Below are 25,270 nucleotides of genomic sequence, written 5' to 3' on the forward strand. Positions count from 1 at the left end.
ATATATTTATATATATACACACACACGGTGTGGGTGTTCTTTTAGATTAGCGTAGAGTCTAGTATGACACACCATATTATAATTGTAGGAAAATTGAAGCCTCTGTTTTTATTAATATATTATAAGTAGTTTTCATTTGATTTGGTTAGCATGGCTGAGTGCTATGGAACACTTGGGGCCATATTTCAAATGCCATTTAAAGACACTTGGGGCCATATTTATATAACAGTGAATCTGACATTCACCAAACATTCACTGCATTTGGTTTAATGTTTTACATGACAGTGATTGATTTTCCACCAGTGAATGTTTGCTGAAAGTCACATTCACTGCTTTATAAATATATAAATATGCTCCTTGGGTGTATATTTAGGTTAAACCTTTCACTAAAACTTTTACTATCGTTGCTTCTTTGTAGTTTGGTAGAAAGCATGATATCTCTAGGTAGTGGATGAATAAGCTTATAAAGGCTCCTTCGTATGGCTGTGCCATTTAGGGGCCTCAGGCATAGTATACCTAGGTGTTAGAGAGCACTAATAACACCCACCGAGCTCCCCAGCCCAAACGGGTCAGTACAAAACACTGAGAAAAGTGTTTTCTTCACTAAACGCTCAAAGAAGAGCACAATAAATTAGAATTTTGATCACGCCTCTTCTTAGCTTAGTTAGTGTGAACCATGGAGAAGTAGAAGACAATTCCAATGATGTTATGCTGCACCTTGTAAGCTGTGCTGATAATATGATGATCTGGCAATAGTTGGCATTGGACTCCATTGCAATGCATAGTAACTGTTCTCCTACTACAAGAGAAATGGATATTTAAGGATTATATCAGCTACTCCTTTAGAATCAGCATCCTTCTTTGAAATCAGTCAAGAGTTCCTCTTTATGAATATTATTGAGGTCATTAGAAATACATGACATGCTTATTCAGTGGGCAGCTCCTCCTCTGAAATGTGTTATTTTCCATATCACCTCAATTCAGCTGCTTTTTAGAATATAAGTACATCTTCCATTAGATATATTCACAAGTGCCTGGAAAGTACAATATTATTCAAATGGAAAATAAACCACACAAGCAATACAAATAACCTAATTATTAATGGACCGATTAAACTAAAACGTTGATTTATATAATTATAATTTTTAGATATATTTCAGAATAGCTTTAGAAACGTATTACAATTGAAGGCATAGAGATAGAATTGTAATTGTGTAGGTTTTTTTTTTTAAATTTAACATGGGTGACTTATTGTCCCTCAGTCCCATTGAAGAACTTGCATTGCAGTTACTTTCAATAACTCCACAGATAAGTAGAGACTCCTTTGCATGGTAATACAACAGAGCTCTCTGTGTTACATAGCTAATTTACATGTAATGTAATGATCTTAGATCATGCTAAAGTATTTCATAATATGTAAGGTGCTGCTTTTGTGAGCCTTTTATGGGTCATGTTTTATGAATATATCTCCATCCCACACCATACCAGTATACCCCATTAAAGTGGGTGCTAAAATAACTGGTGGATGGCGACACAGCAATGTCTTTATTGACGTTCTTGCAGTGTATCAAGGAATTGCAACATTTCGGAACTACACAGAGTTCCTTCATCAGGCACAGTGTCTATCTGCTCAAAAGTGATATTTTAGTTATGGTTGGAGCCCGGTCTCACCAAGGGAAGTCAGGCCCTGGCTTCTTATATTTCTCCAACAGTGAGATCTCTCATCATCTGTAATATTACCTGGCTTTGTTCCTGTCTGTGTGGGAGTTTCGGTTCTTGACACCCACCTGTTTTATTCTTCTTAATATAAAATAAAAGATCCAGAGAAAACCTCATATTGTCCACAGCAAGCAAGCAGACTCAAGATTTTATGTACAGGTGTTTCGCTAGAAGAGTCCCTAAGAGGTATAGGAAACTGTCAGGTCGTTTGACATACACCAAAATCCAAAATATCAGTTTTAGGTGGGCTCACCCTTGAAAAAATAACTGCAGTCTTATATGCCTTCCCTTTATCACCCTCTTTGCATTTATGAATATAAATCCAGACATCAGATCAGACATTTGTGTATTCTCACTGCTCTGACCTCTGTAGGTCCAGCCACCTACTACCTTAATGCTACTGTATTTTTGGTGGCCACAGAGAATATTGTTCTACCAATATCCTTGTGCCAAGTAGGCAATGACACATGCCCCCCTCCCAAAACTGGGCTTGGAGGGCACCATCAAATGAGAAGCCCAAAGAATAAAAATGTTCCTAATAATGACCAATATACTCAAACCATGATTGAATTGTTTGCACAAGCACCAGTCATGGATGGCAGGGTACCAGCAGCATGCGAAGGCAGTCTGAGAATTTGTACATCTGATTTGTGAGCCTGATGTGGGCTGATCAGACCTGTTTTATTATAGCAGCATAGTGCAAATAAGTTCACCCACATTCTGCACTGGAACACTTAAGGTACCAAGCTGGCAGTAGTGCCAGTACCTACACACACTTGGTCCACCAGGCTCTTTATTCACACATAATGAACTAAAATGGGTTGCCCATGTTTTTCATTACCAGCCCAGCCCTGTTGGTTACTGTGTTTACCTGCACTCTTCCGTCCTCAAGCTGGAGAGGAAGCAAATAGCTTTGATGACTGAGGATTTATGTGACCATATGTGTAACAACATATTTATCAATGCTGTCTCTTGTCACACAGGAATCTGCCATTGAACTTATGTTCGCTGCCTTCTTCACGACTGCCAGTGCCAGTACTTCTCTCATCCTGCTCTTACTCAAAAACCCATCTGCCATACAGAAACTAAGGCAGGAACTGGCATCACATGGGTTAAACAAACAGTGCCAGTGTCTTCACTCTCCAGACAGCCCTAACAACAACACCATGGATGAGAACTGTGCTACTGCAGGCTGCCATTCCTCTACCCTGCCAGGCTCAGATGGCCAAGTGAAAGAATTGTGGGAAAATACAAAGCTTGTGATGGCAGAGAGGAATAAAAGTGAACATGCATGTTCTGTGACCAGGAGATGTCAAGATGGCATTCATCGGCAGGAACTGTGCAATGGTGCACCATACAAGAAGGATACATCATTATACCTCTCGAATGCTGCCAGATTACAAGGAGGGTGCCAGGGATGGAGCAGTGAGTGTACCTGTCAGCCAAACCTTAGTCTGGAGAAAATGAAGGAACTCCACTACCTGGACTGTGTGGTGAAAGAGGTGCTGCGTCTGCTTCCTCCAGTGTCTGGAGGCTACAGAACGGCTCTGCAGACATTTGAGTTGGATGTAAGTAAGGTCCTACCTCTTGGTGGGTGGTTGGGTGGTCTCAATCTGGGCTGTATCTAAATATAGCCTGATACCATAGGTTTAAGTGTTATCAGTGTGACTTCAAAATGCGACATGAACAATGTAAGTTTTAGTTGGAGATCTATGAGACATATCTTTTATGCCAAGACTATAATTATAAGCTGATGTTCAGTGGAGCATGTTGAGACTCCATAAAGCATGTCTTGTGTGAGCCGATTATGAGATGAGGATCTACCATAACATTTGTCAAAATGTAATGTGAATAAGAGCCAATGTCTGATGAAGAGGAATTTATACAAATTGATGTTATATGGAACATCTTCTGTGAGCTGAATATGAGCTTGAGCTCTATAGAACATGTCTTTTATGAGCTAAATATGAACTGAAGCACTATGGGGCATGTCTTGTATGAGCTATATATGAGCAGGAACTCTATGGAGCAAGTCTTGTATGCCCCGATTATGCGCTATAGCTCTATAGAACATGTTTTGTATGGGCTGAATATTAGATGGGGCTATATGGAGTATGTCTTGTATGAGCTGAAAATTAACTGGAGCTCAATGGAGCATATCTCATATAACCTGTAGTTCTGGGGGCATCTGGTTTATGAGCTTAATATGAGATGGAGCTCTATGGAGCATATCTTGAATAAGGTGAATATAAGGTGGAGCTCTGTTGAGCCTGCCTTTTATGAGCTGAATATGAGCTGATGATCCGTGGAGCACATCTTGTATGAGCTGGGTATAATCTGATGATCTGTGGAGCACTTCTTGTATGAGCCGGGTATAAACTGATAATCTGTGGAGCACTTCTTGTATGAGCTGGGTATAACCTGACAATCTGTGGGGCATGTTTTGTATGAGCTGGGTATAATCTGATGATCTGTGGAGCACATCTTGTATGAGCTTGGTATAATCTGATGATCTGTGGAGCATGTCTTGTATGAGCTGGGTATAATCTGATGATCTGTGGAGCACATCTTGTATGAGCTTGGTATAATCTGATGATCTGTGGAGCACATCTTGTATGAGCTTGGTATAATCTGATGATCTGTGGAGCATGTCTTGTATGAGCTGGGTATAATCTGATGATCTGTGGAGCACATCTTGTATGAGCTGGGTATAATCTGATGATCTGTGGAGCACTTCTTGTATGAGCCGGGTATAAACTGATAATCTGTGGAGCACTTCTTGTATGAGCTGGGTATAACCTGACAATCTGTGGGGCATGTTTTGTATGAGCTGGGTATAATCTGATGATCTGTGGAGCACATCTTGTATGAGCTTGGTATAATCTGATGATCTGTGGAGCATGTCTTGTATGAGCTGGCTATAATCTGATGATCTGTGGAGCAGTTCTTGTATGAGCTGGGTATAATCTGATGATCTGTGGAGCACATCTTGTATGAGCTTGGTATAGTCTGATTATCTGTGGAGCATGTCTTGTACGAGCTGGTTATAATCTGATGATCTGTGGAGCATGTCTTGTATGAGCTGGGTATAATCTGATGATCTGTGGAGCATGTTTTGTATGAGCTGGCTATATTCAGATGATCTGTGGAGCAGTTCTTGTATGAGCTGGGTATAATCTGACAATCTGTGGAGCACGTTTTGTATGAGCTGGGTATAATCTGATGATCTGTGGAGCGCATCTTGTATGAGCTTGGTATAATCTGATGATTTGTGGCGCATGTCTTGTATGAGCTGGGTATAATCTGATGATCTGTGGAGCATGTGTTGTATGAGTTGGGTATAATCTGTGGAGCACTTCTTGCATGAGCTGGGTATTATCTGATGATCTGTGGAGCATGTCTTGTATGAGCTGGGTATTATCTGATGATCTGTGGAGCATGTGTTGTATGAGTTGGGTATAATCTGATGATCTGTGGAGCACATCTTGTATGAGCTGGGTATAATCTGATGATCTGTGGAGCATGTCTTGTATGAGTTGGGTATAATCTGATGATCTGTGGAGCACGTCTTGTATGAGCTGGGTGTAAGCTGATGATTTGTGGAGCACGTCTTGTATGAGCTGAGTATAAGCTGATGATCTGTAAGGCATGTATTGTATGAGCTTACTATCAGCTCATGCTATATTGAACATGTCCTGTGTGAACTGAATGTGGGTTGATGCTTTATGTAATGTGCCTTTTAATTATTGATGCTCAGTGATGGATGTTTGTGAAGCATCATATATAGATTTATGCTGTATGAAGCATGTGCTATATGAGCAATTGTTCTTAAATGTTAATCTGAGGTGACTGACCATGAGCCTTATGTTCCATGCGCTAAATGTGATCTGAAACCCTTTGAAGTACATCTAGTATGTGCTGAATATGAGTATGAAACGAGAAATAACATAGCATAACTTTAGTTATTGAATATAGATTGTCATACAACCATGCAAGACATATGATTCCCCCATATGTTCACACAATCTGGTTCTCTGTGTGTACTTGGGGTCTACCTTAGTCTAAATAAAAACAGAAGTGTGTTCTTGTATTCTCTGCAAGTTAGGTGAATAGGTGTGTAATAGTGCCATCTGCATCTATGAGAGGGCAAGACTATTGATTGTAAAGTCTAATAAGTAATCATCTCAAAGTACCTGTTACTGAGTCTAACTAGGTATCATCATATACTTACTATGAATTTATAACAGTCTCCACACAATAGCCTTGCAACAGAATGTGAAGCAGCCAACCACTTATGTGCATTGAAAAATCTGGAGTCTTGCTCTTTACTACCAAGGATTAAACACAGTTTAGTAAAGATAGAAGTGAAGACTCCGGCTGTAACAATCGATCAGGAGGTAGAAGTCTTCTTCACAATTCAAGGAATTCCTTGCTGTGTACAAGACTGTTCCTAAGTCGCCCCCTTTTGGCAGAAAGGAAAATGTATTTCAAACTAAAGATCCCTTGCAGGAATAAGGCACTTTGAACTAGCCAGCCTGCACCCATTTAAATCAATCAGTATATAATAATTTAAAAATATATATATGTCGTCATTATTACTGTTTGGGCCTAATGAAGCATGACAGTTTCCAAAATTTAAAGATGTACTTTCTGAAAATGTTAAAAGTAGTTTTTTCCTTATTTTCCCTGAGTCGCTTTGTATTTATTTTGTATTATAGTATTTCTTTTACAATATTTCATTTGATATTACTATACTTTGTTTATTTATTTGTTTTGTGCTACATACTGGTTTTTTTTTTTATTGCTGTTATATTTTTATTTGATTCGTTTAGATTTTTGCTATAATTGTATTATTTTAAATGTGCGTACTTATTTTTTTGGTTGAATAATCTATGATTCTGCCTAACTTTTTTTCCCCACACAGGGCTACCAGATCCCTAAAGGCTGGAGTGTCATGTACAGTATTCGAGACACCCACGAAACTGCGGCAATTTATCAAAATGCTGAGTCCTTTGACCCTGATCGTTTCAGTGCAGAAAAAGAGGAAAGCAAAGCCAGCAGATTCAACTACATTCCCTTCGGTGGTGGAGTCCGAAGCTGCATTGGCAAAGAATTGGCACAAATCATTATGAAGATTCTTGCCATTGAGCTGGTAGGCACGGCCCAGTGGGAGCTGGCCACCCCAAATTTCCCGAAAATGCAGACTGTTCCGATAGTGCACCCCGTAGACGGACTTCAGCTCTTCTTCCAATTTTTACATTCCAGTGACAATAACACAGCATCAGAGAGTTTATGATCGCTCTACCTAACAAAATGTCCACGAATGCGTCTAACACTTAAATTATACTATTGAAGATTCCCGGCAGGGTGTCTGTACTATCTGTAATGTAGCTAAAGAGAGATTTTATTATTTATAATGTAATATTTATATGTCAGTTAGCTATTAAAAAAAAAAAGATATGGATAAAGATGAACTATATAAAGATAACAAAAAAATTAATTGTGTATTTTCTTCTCCATTATAAGGAAATGGCCCCATAATAAAACATTAACCTTTTTATTAATCTTTCTTGTAATAATTAAAAATATGAATGATGTAAAATTAACGTTAAAGTATGCAGACAAAATAGAAAAAAAAATAGGCACTGCATTTGACCAATCAGGAAGCCGGGAGGCAGGTCATAATCCGCCACCCCGGCTTCCTGATTGGAGAGGAAGCCGACTCCATGCTCCCTCAGCACTGCTGCTCAGAGGGAAATCTCCCTCTGACCAGAAGTTCCAGTATCGGAGGTAAGTATCGGGGGCCATTGGGCGTTTACGAGTATTGGTATCGGTGCATCCCTACCTTATGCCCTAACAAAGGGTTAAAGATCTCAAGCCTTGTGTTCTGCATTGTATCTTAAGGAGGGGAAACTCAGTCTGTTCCCAGTCCCTTTGAAATTGTTCAGAATAGCTTGCAGTCTACCCAAAGGCCTGCTCCAAAGAAAAAAACTAGAAAGGTAAGAAATATTTCCTTGAACTGTATTTTTAGGTATGGTGTGTGAAAGGGGACACATAACAAACATACAGCAGTGGATTTCTCAAATTTGAATGCAAAAGTTGTAAAACTTTTTTAATGAACAATTTTTGTTGGACAACTGCTGCCAGAAAAATGAACCCAGAATTTTAGGGGCACGTCTATTTTCCTTTGTACACAATACACAGGCATATTAACTGTACACAGAAGTATTGTTTCAATATTATCTGGCACCATTGCATGTTTTTTTTCCGAACATAGGATTTTCTGGGCAGAAGCTCAAGAAGAAGAACTTTAGTAAAAAAATTAAAAAAGGTAAGCAGTTTAGTTTTTTCATCCATCCTGGGGTCTGTTTTATAAAGACTTTTTGGATCCCAGCGGTTTTGTGCTTGCGATTAAGTCTGTGCATTATTGAAAGAACAGGACCATTAGTTCTCAATGCCTATAATTCCGCAAGAAACTCCGGCATTTAAACAAAATTTTGCCAGATTTCGGCCATCACATTGTATGTATTTCCTGCTTGGTGTATATGGACTATAGTAGCACAGAAGCACCCAATGCAAAGAACAGGCTTCTCTTTTAGCCACATGTCATCGAGAGGCAGGACTTGAAATCATTAAAGAATTCCAGTGAATATGGCCCCACCAATAATGTGGAAAGAGAGGGATCTGAAAACCTTTTTGGCACAAAAAAGGAAACTCGCTACATATTATTTCTGAAAAGACTTTATCTTTGGCTCTGAACCTTTATCTCTACCCAGTGTAGTAAGACTGAAAAAAATGATAAAAGTTGCTCAGGAGTCCCCCACCCTTTCACACCAGTAGGCCATCACATCAGAAGCCCCCATCACATCAGGAGCCCCCTCTTTTCACATTACATGCCCCCCTTATTCACATCAGGTGCCCCCCCCAGTCACATCAGAGTCCCCGCCCCTTTCACACCCGGCGCCCTGTCACATTAGGATTCTCACCCGTCCCATCAGGAACCTCCCTCCTTTCACATTAGAAGCCCTCCTGATTCACATCAGAAGCCCTCACCCTGTCCCCTGGTCACATCAGAGTGACTTTGGAGCTTCTATTTCCAATCCCCATTACAGCTTGATAAATCAGAACCAATGTTTTGTTTTAAAGATTTACGCACAGGATCATTTACAAACTGGCAAGCATCTTCATCTAAAATAAAATAAAAATGAAGTCAGAAAATGTTTACATTTCTACGCAGTGCAACACAAGTTGCCACAAATCAGCACCCCAATCTGTGGTGCATAGTGTTGAATGAAGTGTCATCTTATCACTCTTCAATAAAATTTAAGAATAAAAGACAATAAACATTGCAATACGTTGTACGCAACACTTGAGGACTGGTGTGAACAAGGGTTTAGGCAAATATACTAGTATATATATTATACTATACTATTACAATCATAAATGCTAAAATGGGGAAACTTGCAGTAGAAAATGTCATCCAAATAAAGTTTTGGAACCTGTTTACAAAAGTCCAGAAAAAGTGGAAAATTCTCTGCCTCATAACCAAATGATCTGAAACTAGAAACCTCTGAGTATTATTACCCATTTGTAGAGGTGTTTGACAGCTCCCCGTCTAGGTGGGTCAAATTGTCTCACATGTGACATAATCACTTTAAAGTAATTGCTGTGCAAATCCACATTACCATATGTGTAAAAGGTAAGGATGGACTTGATGTGTTTGCTCATTGCCTGGATGACAGATAAGCAAATGGAACAAAATGATAAAGACCCCCTGCATGTGAGACTAGGGTATCCTAGAGAGCCAGCACAGGGACAACTGATGGCATATGGCATTCTGTACCTATAAGTAACACTGATTTTATACCTGGTTCAGCCAGATATGAAAATTAGCAGTTTATATGCACTATGCCTTTCTATTTGTTCTGCCCTAGTGGGCAGAACAAATAGAAAGGCATAGCGCTTTTTCCTTGCAACACTGGGGTCCTCAGTTCAAATCCCAGCCAGGGCACTATCTGCGTGTTCTCCCTGTACTTGTGTAGATTTCCTCTGTCTACTCCGGTTTTCTACCACACTCCAAAGACATGCTGCTAGGTTTATGGATTTTCTCCAGACAAAAAGTGTCCTTAGTATGTGTATGTCTGTAAAAAAATAAGTCAAGGCAACTGGACTTGCTGTATTTTTCTTGAAGACGTTTCATTGGACATCCGACCAGCTTTCTCAATTCTGAATTGAGAAAGCTGGTCGGATGTCCAGTGAAACGTCTTCAAGAAAAATACAGCAAGTCCAGTTGCCTTGACTTATTTTTTACAGATATACAATGACCTGGATGAATGAGAACCTTCACATACTTAGTATGTGTATGTATACATGTGAGATAGGGACCTTAGATTGTAAGCTCCTTGAGGGCAGGGACTAATGTGAAAGTACAGTATGTAGAGTACTGCATAAATTGTCAGTGCTATATAAATGCCTACAGTACTAAATAAATGATCATAACTCAGGTCCAGGTCCAGAATACCCCTCCAGGTGATATGGTCCTCTATGTCTTGCCCACTCAGTGTACAAATTCTGGGCACAATTTGATTGAGCCACTCTGATTCACCAGTGATCAGTGGATATAAACCAATCGATTAGTTCTGGTCAGCCATTGGTTTTTCTTTTTTAAATTTTTTTTTAGCAGCTTACTGGATTGGTTTTATTTGTTGTTTGGAGTTGCTCCTTATGGAAAATCCATAGATGTCTTACTGAAAATAATACTGCTGCATCTGTTGTATTGCTACCCTTAGGTTATACCCTAGGTTATAAACGGTGTGAATTTTATCAAGAACCGTGCTAAATTTGCACAGTAGGTGCCCCTGTCTGCCCCCATTCCACCCGGCATCCCTTGATCAGCTGATCAAAGGTCAGGTTGGAAAAATCTTGGCTGAACACGGACCTTGCAGCCAATCAGGCAGCAATAAAACCAGTTGGGTGCACATAATGCTTCTAAAAATCACCAGTTTCCAAAACTGGAAGGAGTGTCTTAGAGGATAAAGTGAATAAGGATTCAAAATAATAACTTTGGTCCTAGAAATTCTTTTTTCTTTTAATACAGATTGGCAAGGTGCAGATAGAAAGCTTGTTTTGCCCAGTGTTCAGATTTACAAGTCAGAAATAACAGTTGCCATATTTGTACCATCACAAGTTCTCTTTCATTTTTAAGATGGTCAGGTCATTAGTACATGGACAGCCTGCTCTTACTCTGCCTGGCCAGCTTTATGATGTATGACCTGACAACTGGCCATTAAATTTGTATTTGGTATCTTTGAAGACATTATTTTAGTATGTACTATGGGTAAAGGTGTAACTCTAGTCATGGAAAATCAACATACTTAAATAGGGCCTGAAAAGGCATGGGCCCGGGACAGTTTGCCTGAAAAACAACCAAATATGTTGCTTGAATATTGGGCAAAATATTTTAGATAAGATGCACATGGTTCCAGCCCTCTATCATGCTGCTATGAATTCAATTAGCTACTACAGTATTAGTTATCCTTTTAAAACAACATGTCGTAGGTATTATGAGTGTCAATAAGGTTTAAGCTTGAAAAACTGGGGCCCTATGATAAGTTTGTCTTTGAGCCCCATTACACATAGTTATGTGTTTGAATATTTTAACAAATATGATGGTTATAACCTGAAAAGGTCTCTTTTACCTTTGTTTTTCATTTACAATGTTTAGGTTACTTTGTAGTACACCAGAAAACAATTTGACTTTAAGATCTGTAGTCATTATTTTAAGTAGCCCCCTTCCCCCGGGTTGAAGTTTTAATCCCCATCCATTTGAAAGGAACGGCTTCACCCTGGGAAACAGCCTCACAGTGCATTGAAAAGGGGATTTAGAAATTGCCGTTTGAAACGATGTACTATAATCCTAATGACTTTACATCTAATTACCCATTCCCATAAGCTAGCGAAACAAAAGCACAAAACACTAACCAAGGTGCAAAGGGCAAACTGAAATCCTATCCGAAATGTTGCCTGTGTATTATAAATGATTAGAACTAGCAGCACATAGAAATCTCTCACTGGAGGTTCTACAATGAGAATATGGTTTGTCACAAACATATCGGCTACAAGTGATTTGGTTTTACTGATGCTTCATCGTCATTGCAGTAATTGGTTTGTGTATTTCTATAAGGTACATATTATAATACATAGTACAATATACTATAATGTTATTTACATAAAACATTTTATGAGCTTTAAAGTGAAACTCCAGTCCTTTGCCCACCTACTGCCAACGGTCATTTTGCCTGAAGAGGGCTGCCAATGCTTGACTGAGAAGGAAATTGGGGACAGGGCTGCAGCATAAAGTGATGTCGAGGGACAGACAAGGACTGAAAAGCGCTCATCTAGTGACATTTGAGTGCCTCTCATCCCTGGAGTACTATGAACCCAGCCTCCATGATGACTGGTCCCCTAGGAGTGTGTAAACCATAGACTGGGCCCACAGGAAATTGGCAAAATTATGCAACTGTCATTTTGCCCAAAGAGGGCTGCCAATGCTTGACTAAGAAGAAAACTGGGTTCAGGGCTGGAGTGCGGAGAAGGTAATCAGACAGTGGAAAAAATGTACAGTAGGAGGTGGGGGATTAAATATAGTTTTAAAAAACTGGAGATTTGTTTAATATATAGGTCCAGCTAAAAGGTTTTGGATAGAGTGAGGAAGGATTAGATCCCCTAGTAGATATTTACTGTTAACTGAGGCTTTCCCTTATTATCCGTGCCGGTGACAAAAGCTGCACCAGGCATTAAGTGAGGAAAAATCTGCAACAGGCACACAGCAGTGAAAACCTAGCAGAGGGTTTAGCCTTCCCCTACTCAACAAAAATGTTTTTTTGTCTGTGTTCCTGTCGAAGATTTATACCTCTCTTCCTGTCTGGTGAAACTGTTGTTACCAGTACAAGGGAAGGCATATCTCTCTAATAGCGTAGCAGTAAAAACTTGATAGAAGTTCTAACCTTTTCCATACCATCTGAAATTAACAAACAAAAGTTGTAGGACATAAATTCTAATCTTCAATGGACTTCATATATTTATGAACATCTGTAGAACATGTTTTCATTTCTTAATTTACAAGGATCTGTTTGAAAGAAGTAGTCCAGGGTTCTTATGCATTGTGTTGCAATTTGGTTACGGGTGGCCTTGCCTCTAGGGGCACTCTTCCACTGGAATAATCAATAATCACTTCCAAAAGGTCAACATCAGGAGTCCTGGTTGGGGAGGTTGATGATTCTGTTGGTACAAGGATGTGATTGCATTTCAGAATCAGAATGAATTTCAGTGACTAAAGTGACTATACTATAGGTACAAGTGAATATGTGGGGGCGGTAAATATTTCATATACAACTAAAGAGGAAAAGCGACATAAAAACCAGAACCACACTGGTTGAGTAACAGGCTCATGATTCAGCTGGGGTTATTGTATTTGTGTACTTATATGGTTCAGGCTTCATTCACCAACAGCACATAGCTAATTGGCGGAGAACTCCTTAAAGCTGAACTCCACGATTCTTACACCAATCCACAGTGGTCTTCCCCTACCCTCCATGAACACTTATGTGTTTCAAAAATTGCTCAAGTACCTTAAAATTGTTCTTAAAGTAGCAATCACGTGACCTCTACCACCTTCTGTTTCAACATGGTTATGTGGGTGGGCTTGAACAGCACTGCTGCCTCAAACATACAGCTCTGTCTAAACAGCCATTGCTGCAGGGAAACAGAGAGATGGTGTGAGTAGTGCCAAGGGGCATTCTGTGTTTTGAATGACAGATCTGAACTTTTGACAGTCCAAGCAGAAGCGTGTCTGTGAAAGGCAGGAGGAATGTTTATGATGGTCAGGAGGTATGTCTATAATGGCCAGGAAGAGGTTGGGTGGTAAGAACTCAGGAATGGGTGAATGTGCATCTGTGCAGAGGTGTGGACTAAGCAGGTATTACAATGGGCTCTCATTTTGGAGGACATTGCGGCATAAGCTTGGAGGGCAATAGAAGAGGATCCTGTCCTTGCGTTCACTGTGATTGGCTGCACAGTGATCGATAATGCGGTCACTATGTCGCCCAGAAGAAGGGACCCTGCGTGGCCCTGAAACGTTCGCTGTATGACGCATGTGACAATTTAATAAAAAGTGCTTTACTTCTTGCACACATCATCGAGTGCTGGTGACTTCTATTATGGCTGCACAGTGATGACATAACCAGGAACCCATCCTACTGGCTCCTGATCATCGGCAGTTGACTGTGAGCTGTAGATAACAGCTCGGTCACAGTTCTGAAACAATCAGTAAAGCCCTCCCAAGAACAACACAGCAATGCATATATGTGGCAGCTGGGCATTAAGGTTCACCTGCCTTGCTGTCATATATATGCACTAAAAGTGTTTAAACATTTTTAACATAAAGATTTGTTAAGGATATTGTTGAAAATAATGAATAAAGAGTCATGAAATACCTTTTTGAGAGAATATGCTGCTGTGACTCCCCACACGTGCATCTTGGTAAAGGCGGGGTATTGCTTCCACATACCAGAGGTTCCAGCAAAGAGATCAGGGAAATCCCCAAATCTCACTCCACATCTGCTAAGACTAGCAGTCAGAGACAGCAGCACCTGAGATCTCACGCTGCAGATATACAGCTATGAATCTGCGGTCACCTGAGTGCTAGACACCCTTACATAACAGGTAGTGCACTGCTATTTTGCAGGAGGAATTCAAGGGGTCTGATTTTCTAAATAAGTTGAGACTCTTCAGACAATAAATTGTAGGAATGTTCACATCAATTATCCAGTTATATGAAAAGCAAACTGTAAATATCCAATCCTTTGCAGATGAAATAAGTAAACATTTGCTTGTCACATGATTGGATAACTGAAGTTATTATTCACACACTTTATTCTATGAATATTCTCAACTTCTTTAGTAAATCAGCCTCAAATGGTATGTTTTTTGGGGTACTGCTTAAGCACAGTTATCATTACTAAATATTCCCTATACACATAGCACATCTTCTCTTGTTGAGTCCAGTTCCACTTTACCCCACTCTTCCATTAACACTACAGAATCCCGCTATACTGATCCATTCCTGAGGAGCCTTTTCTCCAGCAGCTAATTTGTAACCCATCTCTGCTCAGCAATACCTCTGTTATCCTACCCCAAATACCCAGACATCTTATCAATAAGGTCTTCAAACATATGCACTGCACATGTCAGAATACAGTCTGTGATAGCATCCTACCAAGTAGGTACAGAGTGATACAACGTAAAGGATTTGTGGAAGATGCCTGGTGGGTACAGTGATACAATGTAAAAGGTTTGTAGAAGATGTCTGGTGGGCGGTGGGTTCAAAATGATGCAATGTAAATTATGCCCGGTGTGTACAGAGTGATAGAATGTAAAGGGTTTGTGAAAGATGTCTGGTGGGTACAGAGTGATAGAATGTGAAGGGTTTTAGAATATACCTGGTGGGTACAGAGCGATACAATGTAAAAGGTTTGTGTTATATACCTGGTGGGTACGGAGTTGTGGAGAAAGGAGCACCAAGACAGGAGTGATACAATGTAAAGGATTTGTGGAAGATGTCTGGTGGGTACAGAGTGATACAATGTAAAGGGTTTGTGGATGTCTGGTGGGTACAGAGTGATACAATGTAAATTATTTTTGGAAGATGTCTGGAGGGGAACAGAGTGATACAATGTAAAGGGTTTGTGGAAGATGTCTGGTGGGTACAGAGTGATACAATGTAAATTATTTTTGGAAGATGTCTGGAGGGGAACAGAGTGATACAATGTAAAGGGTTTGTGGAAGATGTCTGGTGGGTACAGAGTGATACAATGTAAAGGGTTTGTGGAAGATGTCTGGTGGGTACAGAGTGATACAATGTAAAGGGTTTGTGGAAGATGTCTGGTGGGTACAGAGTGATAGAATGTAAAGGTTTTGTAGAATATACCTGGTGGGTACAGAGTGATACAATGTAAAGGGTTTGTGTTATATACCTGGTGTGTACAGGGTGAATCAATGTATAGGGTTTGTAGAAGATGTCTGGTGGGCGGTGGGTTCAAAATGATGCAATGTAAATTATGCCCGGTGTGTACAGAGTGATAGAATGTAAAGGGTTTGTGAAAGATGTCTGGTGGGTACAGAGTGATAGAATGTGAAGGGTTTTAGAATATACCTGGTGGGTACAGAGCGATACAATGTAAAAGGTTTGTGTTATATACCTGGTGGGTACGGAGTTGTGGAGAAAGGAGCACCGAGACAGGAGTGATACAATGTAAAGGATTTTTGGAAGATGTCTGGTGGGTACAGTGATACAATGTAAAGGGTATGTAGAAGACGCCTGGTGGGTACAGAGTGATACAATGTATAGGGTTTGTAGAAGACGCCTGGTGGGTACAGGGTGATACAATGTATAGGGTTTGTAGAAGACGCCTGGTGGGTACAGGGTGATACAATGTATAGGGTTTGTAGAAGACGCCTGGTGGGTACAGAGTGATACAATGTATAGGGTTTGTGTTATATACCTGTTGTGTACAGAGTGATACAATGTATAGGGTTTGTGTTATATACCTGGTGTGTACAGGGTGATACAATGTAAAGTGTTTGTAGAAGATATCTGGTGGGTACAGAGTGATACAATGTATAGGGTTTGTGTTATATACCTGTTGTGTACAGGGTGATACAATGTAAAGTGTTTGTAGAAGATGTCTGGTGGGTACAGAGTGATACAATGTATAGTGTTTGTGTTATATACCTGGTGTGTACAGGGTGATACAATGTAAAGTGTTTGTAGAAGATATCTGGTGGGTACAGAGTGATACAATGTATAGGGTTTGTGTTATATACCTGGTGTGTACAGGGTGATACAATGTAAAGTGTTTGTAGAAGATGTCTGGTGGGTACAGAGTGATACAATGTATAGGGTTTGTGTTATATACCTGGTGGGTACAAAGTGATACAATGTAAAAGGTTTGTAGAAGATCTCCGGAGGGTACAGGGTGATACACTGTAAAGGGTTTGTGTTATATCCCTGGAGGGTACAGACTTATACAATATAAAAGGTTTGTGGAAGCAGTCTCCCTTTCTACAAACGTATCTGACTATACCATGCAGCAGCCTCATAGGAATAAGCAGGCAAAGCCCTTCTGCCGGAGGATCACCTATTTTAACTGTATAAAGCTCCCATTGATAGAGGAGCCTGTCCAGCTCCTGGATGATGTGACAGGGGAATCTGGAATAGGTTGTACACAAACTAGGTTAACAGTTGTTGTCAGGTTGACCCTTCCATGAACCAGGAGCCTGTGCCCTTGTGACCTCGTCCTTAAGGTGAATCTTTGTGCTGACCCCAGAGAGGAGCAGTAGGCGGTGGGTGCAGCCGTCAATAACTAACTTTAATTACTGAAGGCTCCTGTCTCTATTGTGACCCCAGCCCCTATGCTGACATGATCCGATAGGGTGGCTCCTACATTCTCCCCCTTTTTTTTTATTCCATCAAATCTTACAATTGCCTCTAAATGATGCCAGCCCCAAGGAGAGGGGGATGAAAGGGTGAACTAATTGCTTTGCCATCCAAGAAGGAAAAAAGGGTCTTTACATGGCAGCCTTCCAGTTTTCACATTTGCATGTGCCAGCCAAGTGGAAAAAAAAAAAAAAGCAACCTGTTACCAGCAATTAATTTTCTTTTTCATATCGAGCTATGAAAAGGGCGTTCATTTTTTGACCCTTTTCCAAGATGCCTTTAATTGTCCCTTTCATTCCTTCGCATGTGATATTTCTCCGACTGACGACTGTAAAATAGATGGCGACGGAGATAATAAAGGCTTTCCTGCGGTAATTATCGCTGCTCAGACCACCGTAGCTCGTTATTTGATGAGCAGTGAACTTGGCGAGCTGGCTGGCAGGGTTCATTCAGATGTCACGGTCCGTGTTTGTAGGTCACAAGCGGGTCAGCTCCTGGGAATGGGAGAGCTGCCCCCGGGGTCATCATGTCACCGCTCCGATCCCAGACAGCGGAGCATGTACAGCCTCGTCCTCGGTGACGTCACATGGGGGCGTGTCCGCCCGGATGACAGCTCATGCTGCTGCGTGAAGTCCCTGAAGGTCTACTCTTCAGAGGCTCCAATGCTGACAATAAAATCACATTTATATGCTCATCTCTTCCTCCAATATAAGGATTCTGACAAGCATCAAAGCATGCATTAGATTCACAGAAGTCACCCCAGCATTTGTCAGCTGCTGGTTGGCTACCTGAGCCAATACACCCTCCAATTTCGTTCGAAAAACAAACGCGATCTTTTTTTTCATACAATAATCGGCCAGTTGATGGGAAGTGAACGGTCGCAATACTAGCCGAACGGGTAGACTAGAAAACTTTAGTCGAAACAGATGAAAATCGATGGATTAGTGGCGTTTTCGCACAACAAAAATTGCAACATGAACACCGCACATGCGCAGACGAAAATCCGTTCTGCCGATTGATGAAATCCGTCCAGTTTGTATTGCTGATGAACGATTATCGAAATCTACATTGGTCTGAGCATGATGGGCTATTTGTGCAGAGATTGAACGATGGTGCGAGGAAGGGACAAACATAATTGAACGATAACTGTAAGGTGTATGGCCATCATAAAGGTGACTATGTCCCTTGCGATTATGGTTCAGAAATGGAACGCGATCGGGTTTTTGTATGATAATCGGCCAGTTGATTGGAAGTGGACGATTGCAATTACTCTACAACTTCCTCCATCGGTCAGGCTGCAAAACTTTTTTCGAATCATACGAAAATCGAAGGATTAGTGGCGTTTTCGTACGAAGAAAATCGCAACATGAACACTGCACATACGCAAACTAAAATCAATTCTGTCAATCGCCGAAATTCGGTCAGTTAGTATTGATAACGAACGATAATCGAAATCCACATTGGTCTGTGCATGATGAGGTATTCGAGGGGAACATGGATGAAGGTTCAATGACGGCACAAAAGTAATAGACCAATAATCACAAGTTGTATGGGCACCTTTAAGCTAACCACACACATTACAATCTGATTGTACAATCTGCTTTACATCTACCAACAAATATGAAGTGCAAGGGCCAGCCAGATTGGATACAAATTTGTTGAGTAGTAGGTTGTTATATTAAATAGCTTGGGTAGATTTTAAGTTGATTGTACAGATATTGTCTATATAATGAGACGCGACATCCCATTGGGTCACGTGGCGGGCGTGGGGTGGCAGGAGTGCCTGACGCCCCCTTTCCAGCCAGGGCGTCCCAAGATGCTAAAAGCCCTTAGCAACCTCTGACGCTTTGCCCGGCGTCCCACCATGCTCTCTGATGTCACTGGTTGCCAGGACCTGAGTGGGACGCTCTGGCTGGCATTCATCCAGCTCACTGATGTCACTGGCTGCCAGGAGCTGAGCGGGATGCTCTGACCGGCATTCGTCCACCTCACTGATGTCACTGGTTGCCAGGACCTGAGCGGGATGCTCTGACCGGCATTCGTCCACCTCACTGATGTCACTGGTTGCTAGGACCTGAGCAGGATGCTCTGACAGGCATTCGTCTAGCTCACTGATGTCACTGGCTGCCAGGAGCTGAGCGGGACACTCTGACCGGCATTCGTCCACCTCACTGATGTCACTGGTTGCCAGGACCTGAGCGGGATGCTCTGACCGGCATTCGTCCACCTCACTGATGTCACTGGTTGCCAGGACCTGAGCGGGATGGTCTGACGGGCACGGACTCTGACAGGCATTCGTCCAGCTCACTGATGTCACTGGTTGCCAGGACCTGAGCGGGATGCTCTGACAGGCATTCGTCCAGCTCACTGATGTCACTGGTTGCCAGGACCTGAGCGGGATGCTCTGACAGGCATTCGTCCAGCTCACTGATGTCACTGGTTGCCAGGACCTGAGCGGGATGCTCTGACAGGCATTCGTCCAGCTCACTGATGTCACTGGTTGCCAGGACCTGAGCGGGATGCTGTGACAGGCATTCGACCACCTCACTGATGTCACTGGTTGCCAGGACCTGAGCGGGATGCTCTGACCGGCATTCGTCCAGCTCACTGATGTCACTGGTTGTGAAGAGCTGAGCCGGACGCTCTGGTTTGCATCCCACCCAGCTCCTGGCAACCAGTGACGTCAGTGAGCTGAGTGGGACACCAGACAAAATCCGAGCCAGAAATACCGTGCACCTTCAAACCCCCCCCCCAACTAATGTGTGGCGAAATGTGTAGGGGCCCCACCGGTGTTGAGCCTAACAAAGGTCAGCAAGGGGGAGCCAATGGTCACATTTCCAAATCCAGGGATTCACAGGCATCTGAAGGCGTAGTCCAACTTTTGGAAAAAGTAACAATGCAATTCAAGGTGGTTAGGACGGCCCTGCCCATGAGAGCGTACAATCTAAACGGGGAAAAATATGCATTTAATAATTGTTTGCATTTGCATCTGAATAACATTCCAACTGTGATCAGTGCAATGCACAGGCTCCTGCAGATTATTACTTCAGCCCCTGTTTATACTTTGGTATATCCGGTTATTGGGCTGGAGGAGGAAAAATTAACTGCAAGTGACATCGTTACACTTGTGCCTTATTGAGACAGATGGGACTTGTAGTCGTTTTAGATCCTGTGAATGACAGGCTGGTGAGGATGGAACCACACACTGTGTTGCCTAATTCTAACATAATCCAAAGACAGCAGGGAGAATAGCACTTGGATTCAGGTAAGTATGAGAAGGGGGGGGGGGGGGGGGGGGCAAGTGGCAGCTGCAATAGTTGTCTTCATCAGGCTTCTTTTTCTTTATTTTCCTCTGGTAACACTTGCAGTAACACACTTCCTGCCAACACTCACTCACTGTACTCTATCTGTGGAGGAGCAGCGTTGTCAGGCTAGGGCAGGAATTGTTTTAGGAGTACAGAACACCTCCCACTCTCCTCATCACCATAACATTGTGTAGGGGAGAGAGCTGAGAACCAAGTTAAGTGATAACTAACCATACAGCTCACAAGATTTCTGGCAGGCTCAACACAATAATCAAAGAGATATAACACTTTCAATGGGAAATTGAATGGACCAAAAGGATGCAAATATAAGTTCATTGTTTCATGTGGTTACCTACACATCAAGGAAACCAGTTAAAAAGAAGTGGTATGGCCTTACTGTGCTCATACTGCTGCTGCATTAAAAAATGCATATTTAAAAGCACAAAGCTGAGCTGTGCAAATATCTTTAGCACTGTTTGTTGCTTTGGGACTCCAAAATTGGCCTGTCGGGAGAGGGCATCGGCTGTCTATTGGCTGTAGCAGTTAGAACTGGGAATTCTGGTGGTAATATCTCACAACTGAAGTCTCTGAAACATATAAAAAGTTGCCATGTGTTTTAAAACTCCCTTGTTGGCCAACATGAGCAACATCAAGACTGGCAAAGAGTCAGATATGGTCCCTTAGCCAATGGAACAGCAACAGTAGCAGTTGTATGAGGCAAACCTATAGAAGACAATGTTAATGAAAAGCAAGCACCCTGTGTGTACCTTTTAACCTTATCTCGAGCATCCCTGGACCCAAAAGCCCCAGGGTCCCTACTGTGCAATCATTAGCTTTTGAAGTCAAGGGCTGTTTCACCTTTCTTGCCTCCCATCCTATTATTGGTTACCGTGCCTGCCCATCATGTTTAATGAGCACTTTAAGGTTTGGAAGGCAGTAGGGGGAGGGCAAGCCATCACATTCACAAAGTACATTTGGAGCTTGCTTATCAGGGAATTCATGGGCACCTCAGGCACATGCATGTCCAGAGCGTACCTGCTTATCATTGACATTGCAGGTTAGATACTTTTATATAAAGGAAGGTCTGCTTGGAGAATGAAAGGCTTTCTTTTTTACAATGTAACCATTTAGGATATCACTGCTCCCTTTTCCCTGTGAAAAGAGTTGAATATATTTACCATGTCTGTGCCATGTATAAAACTGCTAAGTCCATAAAGAAGGGGTTACAGTGAACCTCAACCCCAATATGTTTGTATGTTGTGGGATAGCATAGAGCAGGTTTGAGACCTTACATCACTGGTTCCTTATTCTAGGTTGTATTGTTTAGATGCTCCTACGGAGTATCTACACGGTGGCCCTTGACACCATAATGCTGGAGTTACCTCCCACTATTGAATCTTATACATTGAGAAGAGGAGAACTAAGCCAACCACAGGAATCAAAACCAAAAGTTCTGAATGCGGTACCACTTTATGGTACATAATGGCCAATGAGCTTTCTGCATGTCTATGGCCATTCAATATAAGATTTATTAAGCATATTTATAAAGAAAATGTGTAATGCTGATATGATACACAATAGTTATCGTTTTTTTAAATAAGGATGACATTTTATTAAAGTTCACCCAGAATCTGTCCTTATCCTTCCTACAACAGTCGGCAGTTTATTTCCCAAAAACATAATATGTGATAGGTGGGTGCAGGTTTGTTAAGTAAGAGCTTGCAAGTGTAAGATGGCATCAGTGATCTTGTGGAGTTCACTATTGTCTGTTTATTTTTACACCAATGTATATTGTTACATTTAACAAAATAGTGTGGGTTGTGCAGTGTTGTGTGTTGTGTAGTTGCATCATAAATAGAAATCTTGCTTTCCATAATACTAGGAAGCCCATTTTTTGCCTCTCATTGAACTCTACCTTCATTTTATTTCAGATCTGGACCCTCTATAAGTTTTTTTTCTATTTTTAGTGTACCAGTTGCGAAGAATTACCCTCACTTGCTGTCATGGCGGGCTCACAGGAAGTGAGAGGAATCTTTCCAATGAAGTAAGGGAAATTCTCCCCAATAGAGACATAGCAAAATGAAAACCCGAGACAGGTTCTAACCCTTACCTGTTCTAGACAATGCAAAAAAAAGAAAAAAAAGAAAGGTTTTGGCTGGAGTCCCAGGTTACTTAACCCCATTTACTCAGTACAAAGTTAATTCTGTTCATAAAATATTAGTAATGAACAAAAACGTAAGAGTTTGGGTATCCAGGCACCTCAAACTACATGTCTGCCCTGTCTTTCTTGACATCTGATAAAATTACTGGTTTATAATTTGGTATTAACCATAAAGTCATCTTTTAAAAACTAAGCACCTCTTGCAGTCCCTCATATCTTCATCATTTACTTGTAAAATATCTCTGTCCAGTTCTAACATGTTCCAAAACTACAAAGTCAGATAGAGAATGCAGACTACAACATAAAAGACCATTATGAGCTGAAATCGGTGGAGAACAATAACAATTAGCCTTAAAGGGATTTTTTACTTTAACAGTGGAGTAATAGATTGTAAAACCTCTCCAGGTATGGCCCAAAAAAGACTGATGATGATTGCCCTTCTTGCCCCCTCACCCTTGTCTTGTTCTCTGTCCCTTACAAAGCAGCTCTGTGGCTCACGACTACTTAACCTTCTTCATTAAAAAACTGTGTGGCCTCGAAAACCCATGATCCAAAACCCAGACTTGTTGTTGTTGCTTGATGGACACAGAGCAGTTCATTGGCTGGGGTGACAAGGATGGAGGGGCTAGGGTTGGAGTGACACCAATAGATCCTCAATGGGATTGCCAGTTGAACCAATAGTGTGAAAAACCTGCCCAGCTACGGCCCAGCAAAGATTGCTGTGGTTTACAACTCTTGCCTTCTCACCCTGTTCTCTGCCCCTTACAAAGCAGCTCCTTAACCGCTAGTGTGTTCACAGCTATTCATCCTTTTTACTGAGCAAACTTTGTGGCCTTGGAAACCCAGGGAAGCAGACTTCAGTCATCAATGGGATTTCAAGTTTATTGCAGGGAGGTAAAAACCTTTTAAAATGCCATTAGACTGAGACCTGTTTTCAGATCTTAAAGTGTTTACATAGTCAAGGCAATACTTTGGTAAGTTTTAGATAGCTATCGAAGGATAAGATCCAATATCAGTTTGTTATTATGTGTCCCCGCTAGGTAGATTCACCCCTCTAATGTTCTAATGTTCACCAGAATGAGAGGTGAGGTGTAATCTTCCAATGGATACACCTGTTTTGGTGGCAACTGTAAGAGGGGAGTTTCCTTTCTTTGTAAAGATTTCTTATCACTTCCTGCTTCGTCTTCGGGCAGAAAGAAAACTCTCCCCACAGACCTAAAATTCAAAATATATATATCTATATAGATATATATCTATATCTATATAGATATCTATATAGATATGTATATATATATATATCTATATAATATCTATATAGATATATATATATATATATATATATATATATATATATATATATACTATATACAGGCTGTTTACATGGATCCCATACATCCTATACAGTACGGCTGTGAAGAGGAACACGCCGCTGTTCAGATCACTGACAACATGTCAGTGATCTGTGTAGTGGCGCGTTCCTCCTCACAGCTGCTGCTGCTGAGTCAAAGGAGGAAGACTGGGCGTTGGCGGTGAAGGAGGAGGCGGGGCCCTGTGATGGAGGAGGCGAGGCCAAGCAACGGAGGAGGAGGCGGAGAGCGATCGGGGCTGACAGGTAAGAGGGTTTGACCAGCCTACATGAGACCCTGCAGAGCCCACCATAGAGAGTTTATGGTGGGCTCTGCAGGGTCACTCTCGTGTGGGTTGTTCGGGATATCAGGTGGGCGTAACTAGAAATCACAGGTCCCCATACGAAATGTTGCTATGGGGCCCTGTGATTTCTAGTTACACCCCTGCTTCGGCCGTCCAGCTGTTGTGGAACTGCAAGTCCTATAAGGCATTGCAAGACTCTGGGAGCCACACACATGACTTCCAAAGCAGAGGAGTGATTGGATTTGTAGTTTCAGCACAGCTGGAGGGTTGAAGTTTGGCTACCTCTGATCTGGGAGATCTTTGTATCATGTGCCATAGATGTCCACTTTCACTGAGCTTGCCATTGCGTACCTTGTATCATTTCAAATATAAAAACAAGACAAGCAGTGTCCAGACCTAAAACTGATTTGACTCTGTTTAATCTAGCACAGACTTGATATCTATTATCCACAACCCTTTTGAGGTTGGAAAGTTCAGACATCCCACTAACATTTTCAAATCTAGGTCTCAGAATGTGAGTCGGGACATGGTTTTCACATAATTGAACTCTGCAGTCATCATTATCCTGAATATTGAAACATTGTCACAATCACCTTTATCATTTGTAACTATGGATGGTATATTATTAACGGTCACAATTAACCATTACAAACTAATACTTTGTAAATAAATGCCGGTTTCCTCGGTAATCCCGTCTGTACGTAAGCGCAGATACTGGGTCGGCGTTCTCGACAGAACCCCGGCACTAAAATTTTAACCAAGCGGCTGCCTGAGGTCCCACGCTTGCTGGGGACCTCGGCAGCCTTCCTGTTAACCATGCGGTGCCATGGCGGTGGGGGGTTGGGGGACTTCATGGTTTGTTGCACCGGGGCCCTGAAAGTTCTAGTTACGCCAATGGCGCGAACGCTACAAAAGTCTCAACAATGCACATAAAAGTGC

General features: G+C 41.6%; 1 protein-coding gene across 2 annotated transcripts in view; it reads left to right on the top strand.

Moving 5' to 3' along the window:
- LOC108788831 (cytochrome P450 26C1) overlaps window positions 1–7,167 on the top strand; it is a 26,149-nt gene extending 18,982 nt beyond the window's left edge. For both annotated transcript variants that reach the window (XM_018558699.1, XM_018558700.1), the window contains exons 6-7: window positions 2,703–3,287; window positions 6,644–7,167. In XM_018558699.1, the coding sequence (XP_018414201.1) occupies window positions 2,703–3,287; window positions 6,644–7,015 (957 nt within the window). In that variant the 3' untranslated portion in view covers window positions 7,016–7,167. The remainder of the gene's footprint in view (window positions 1–2,702; window positions 3,288–6,643) is intronic.
- Window positions 7,168–25,270: the final 18,103 nt, after the last annotated feature.

The sequence above is a fragment of the Nanorana parkeri genome, unplaced genomic scaffold (assembly GCF_000935625.1).
Source record: "Nanorana parkeri isolate BGI_ZX_2015 unplaced genomic scaffold, ASM93562v1 scaffold353, whole genome shotgun sequence".
NCBI lineage: Eukaryota > Metazoa > Chordata > Amphibia > Anura > Dicroglossidae > Nanorana > Nanorana parkeri.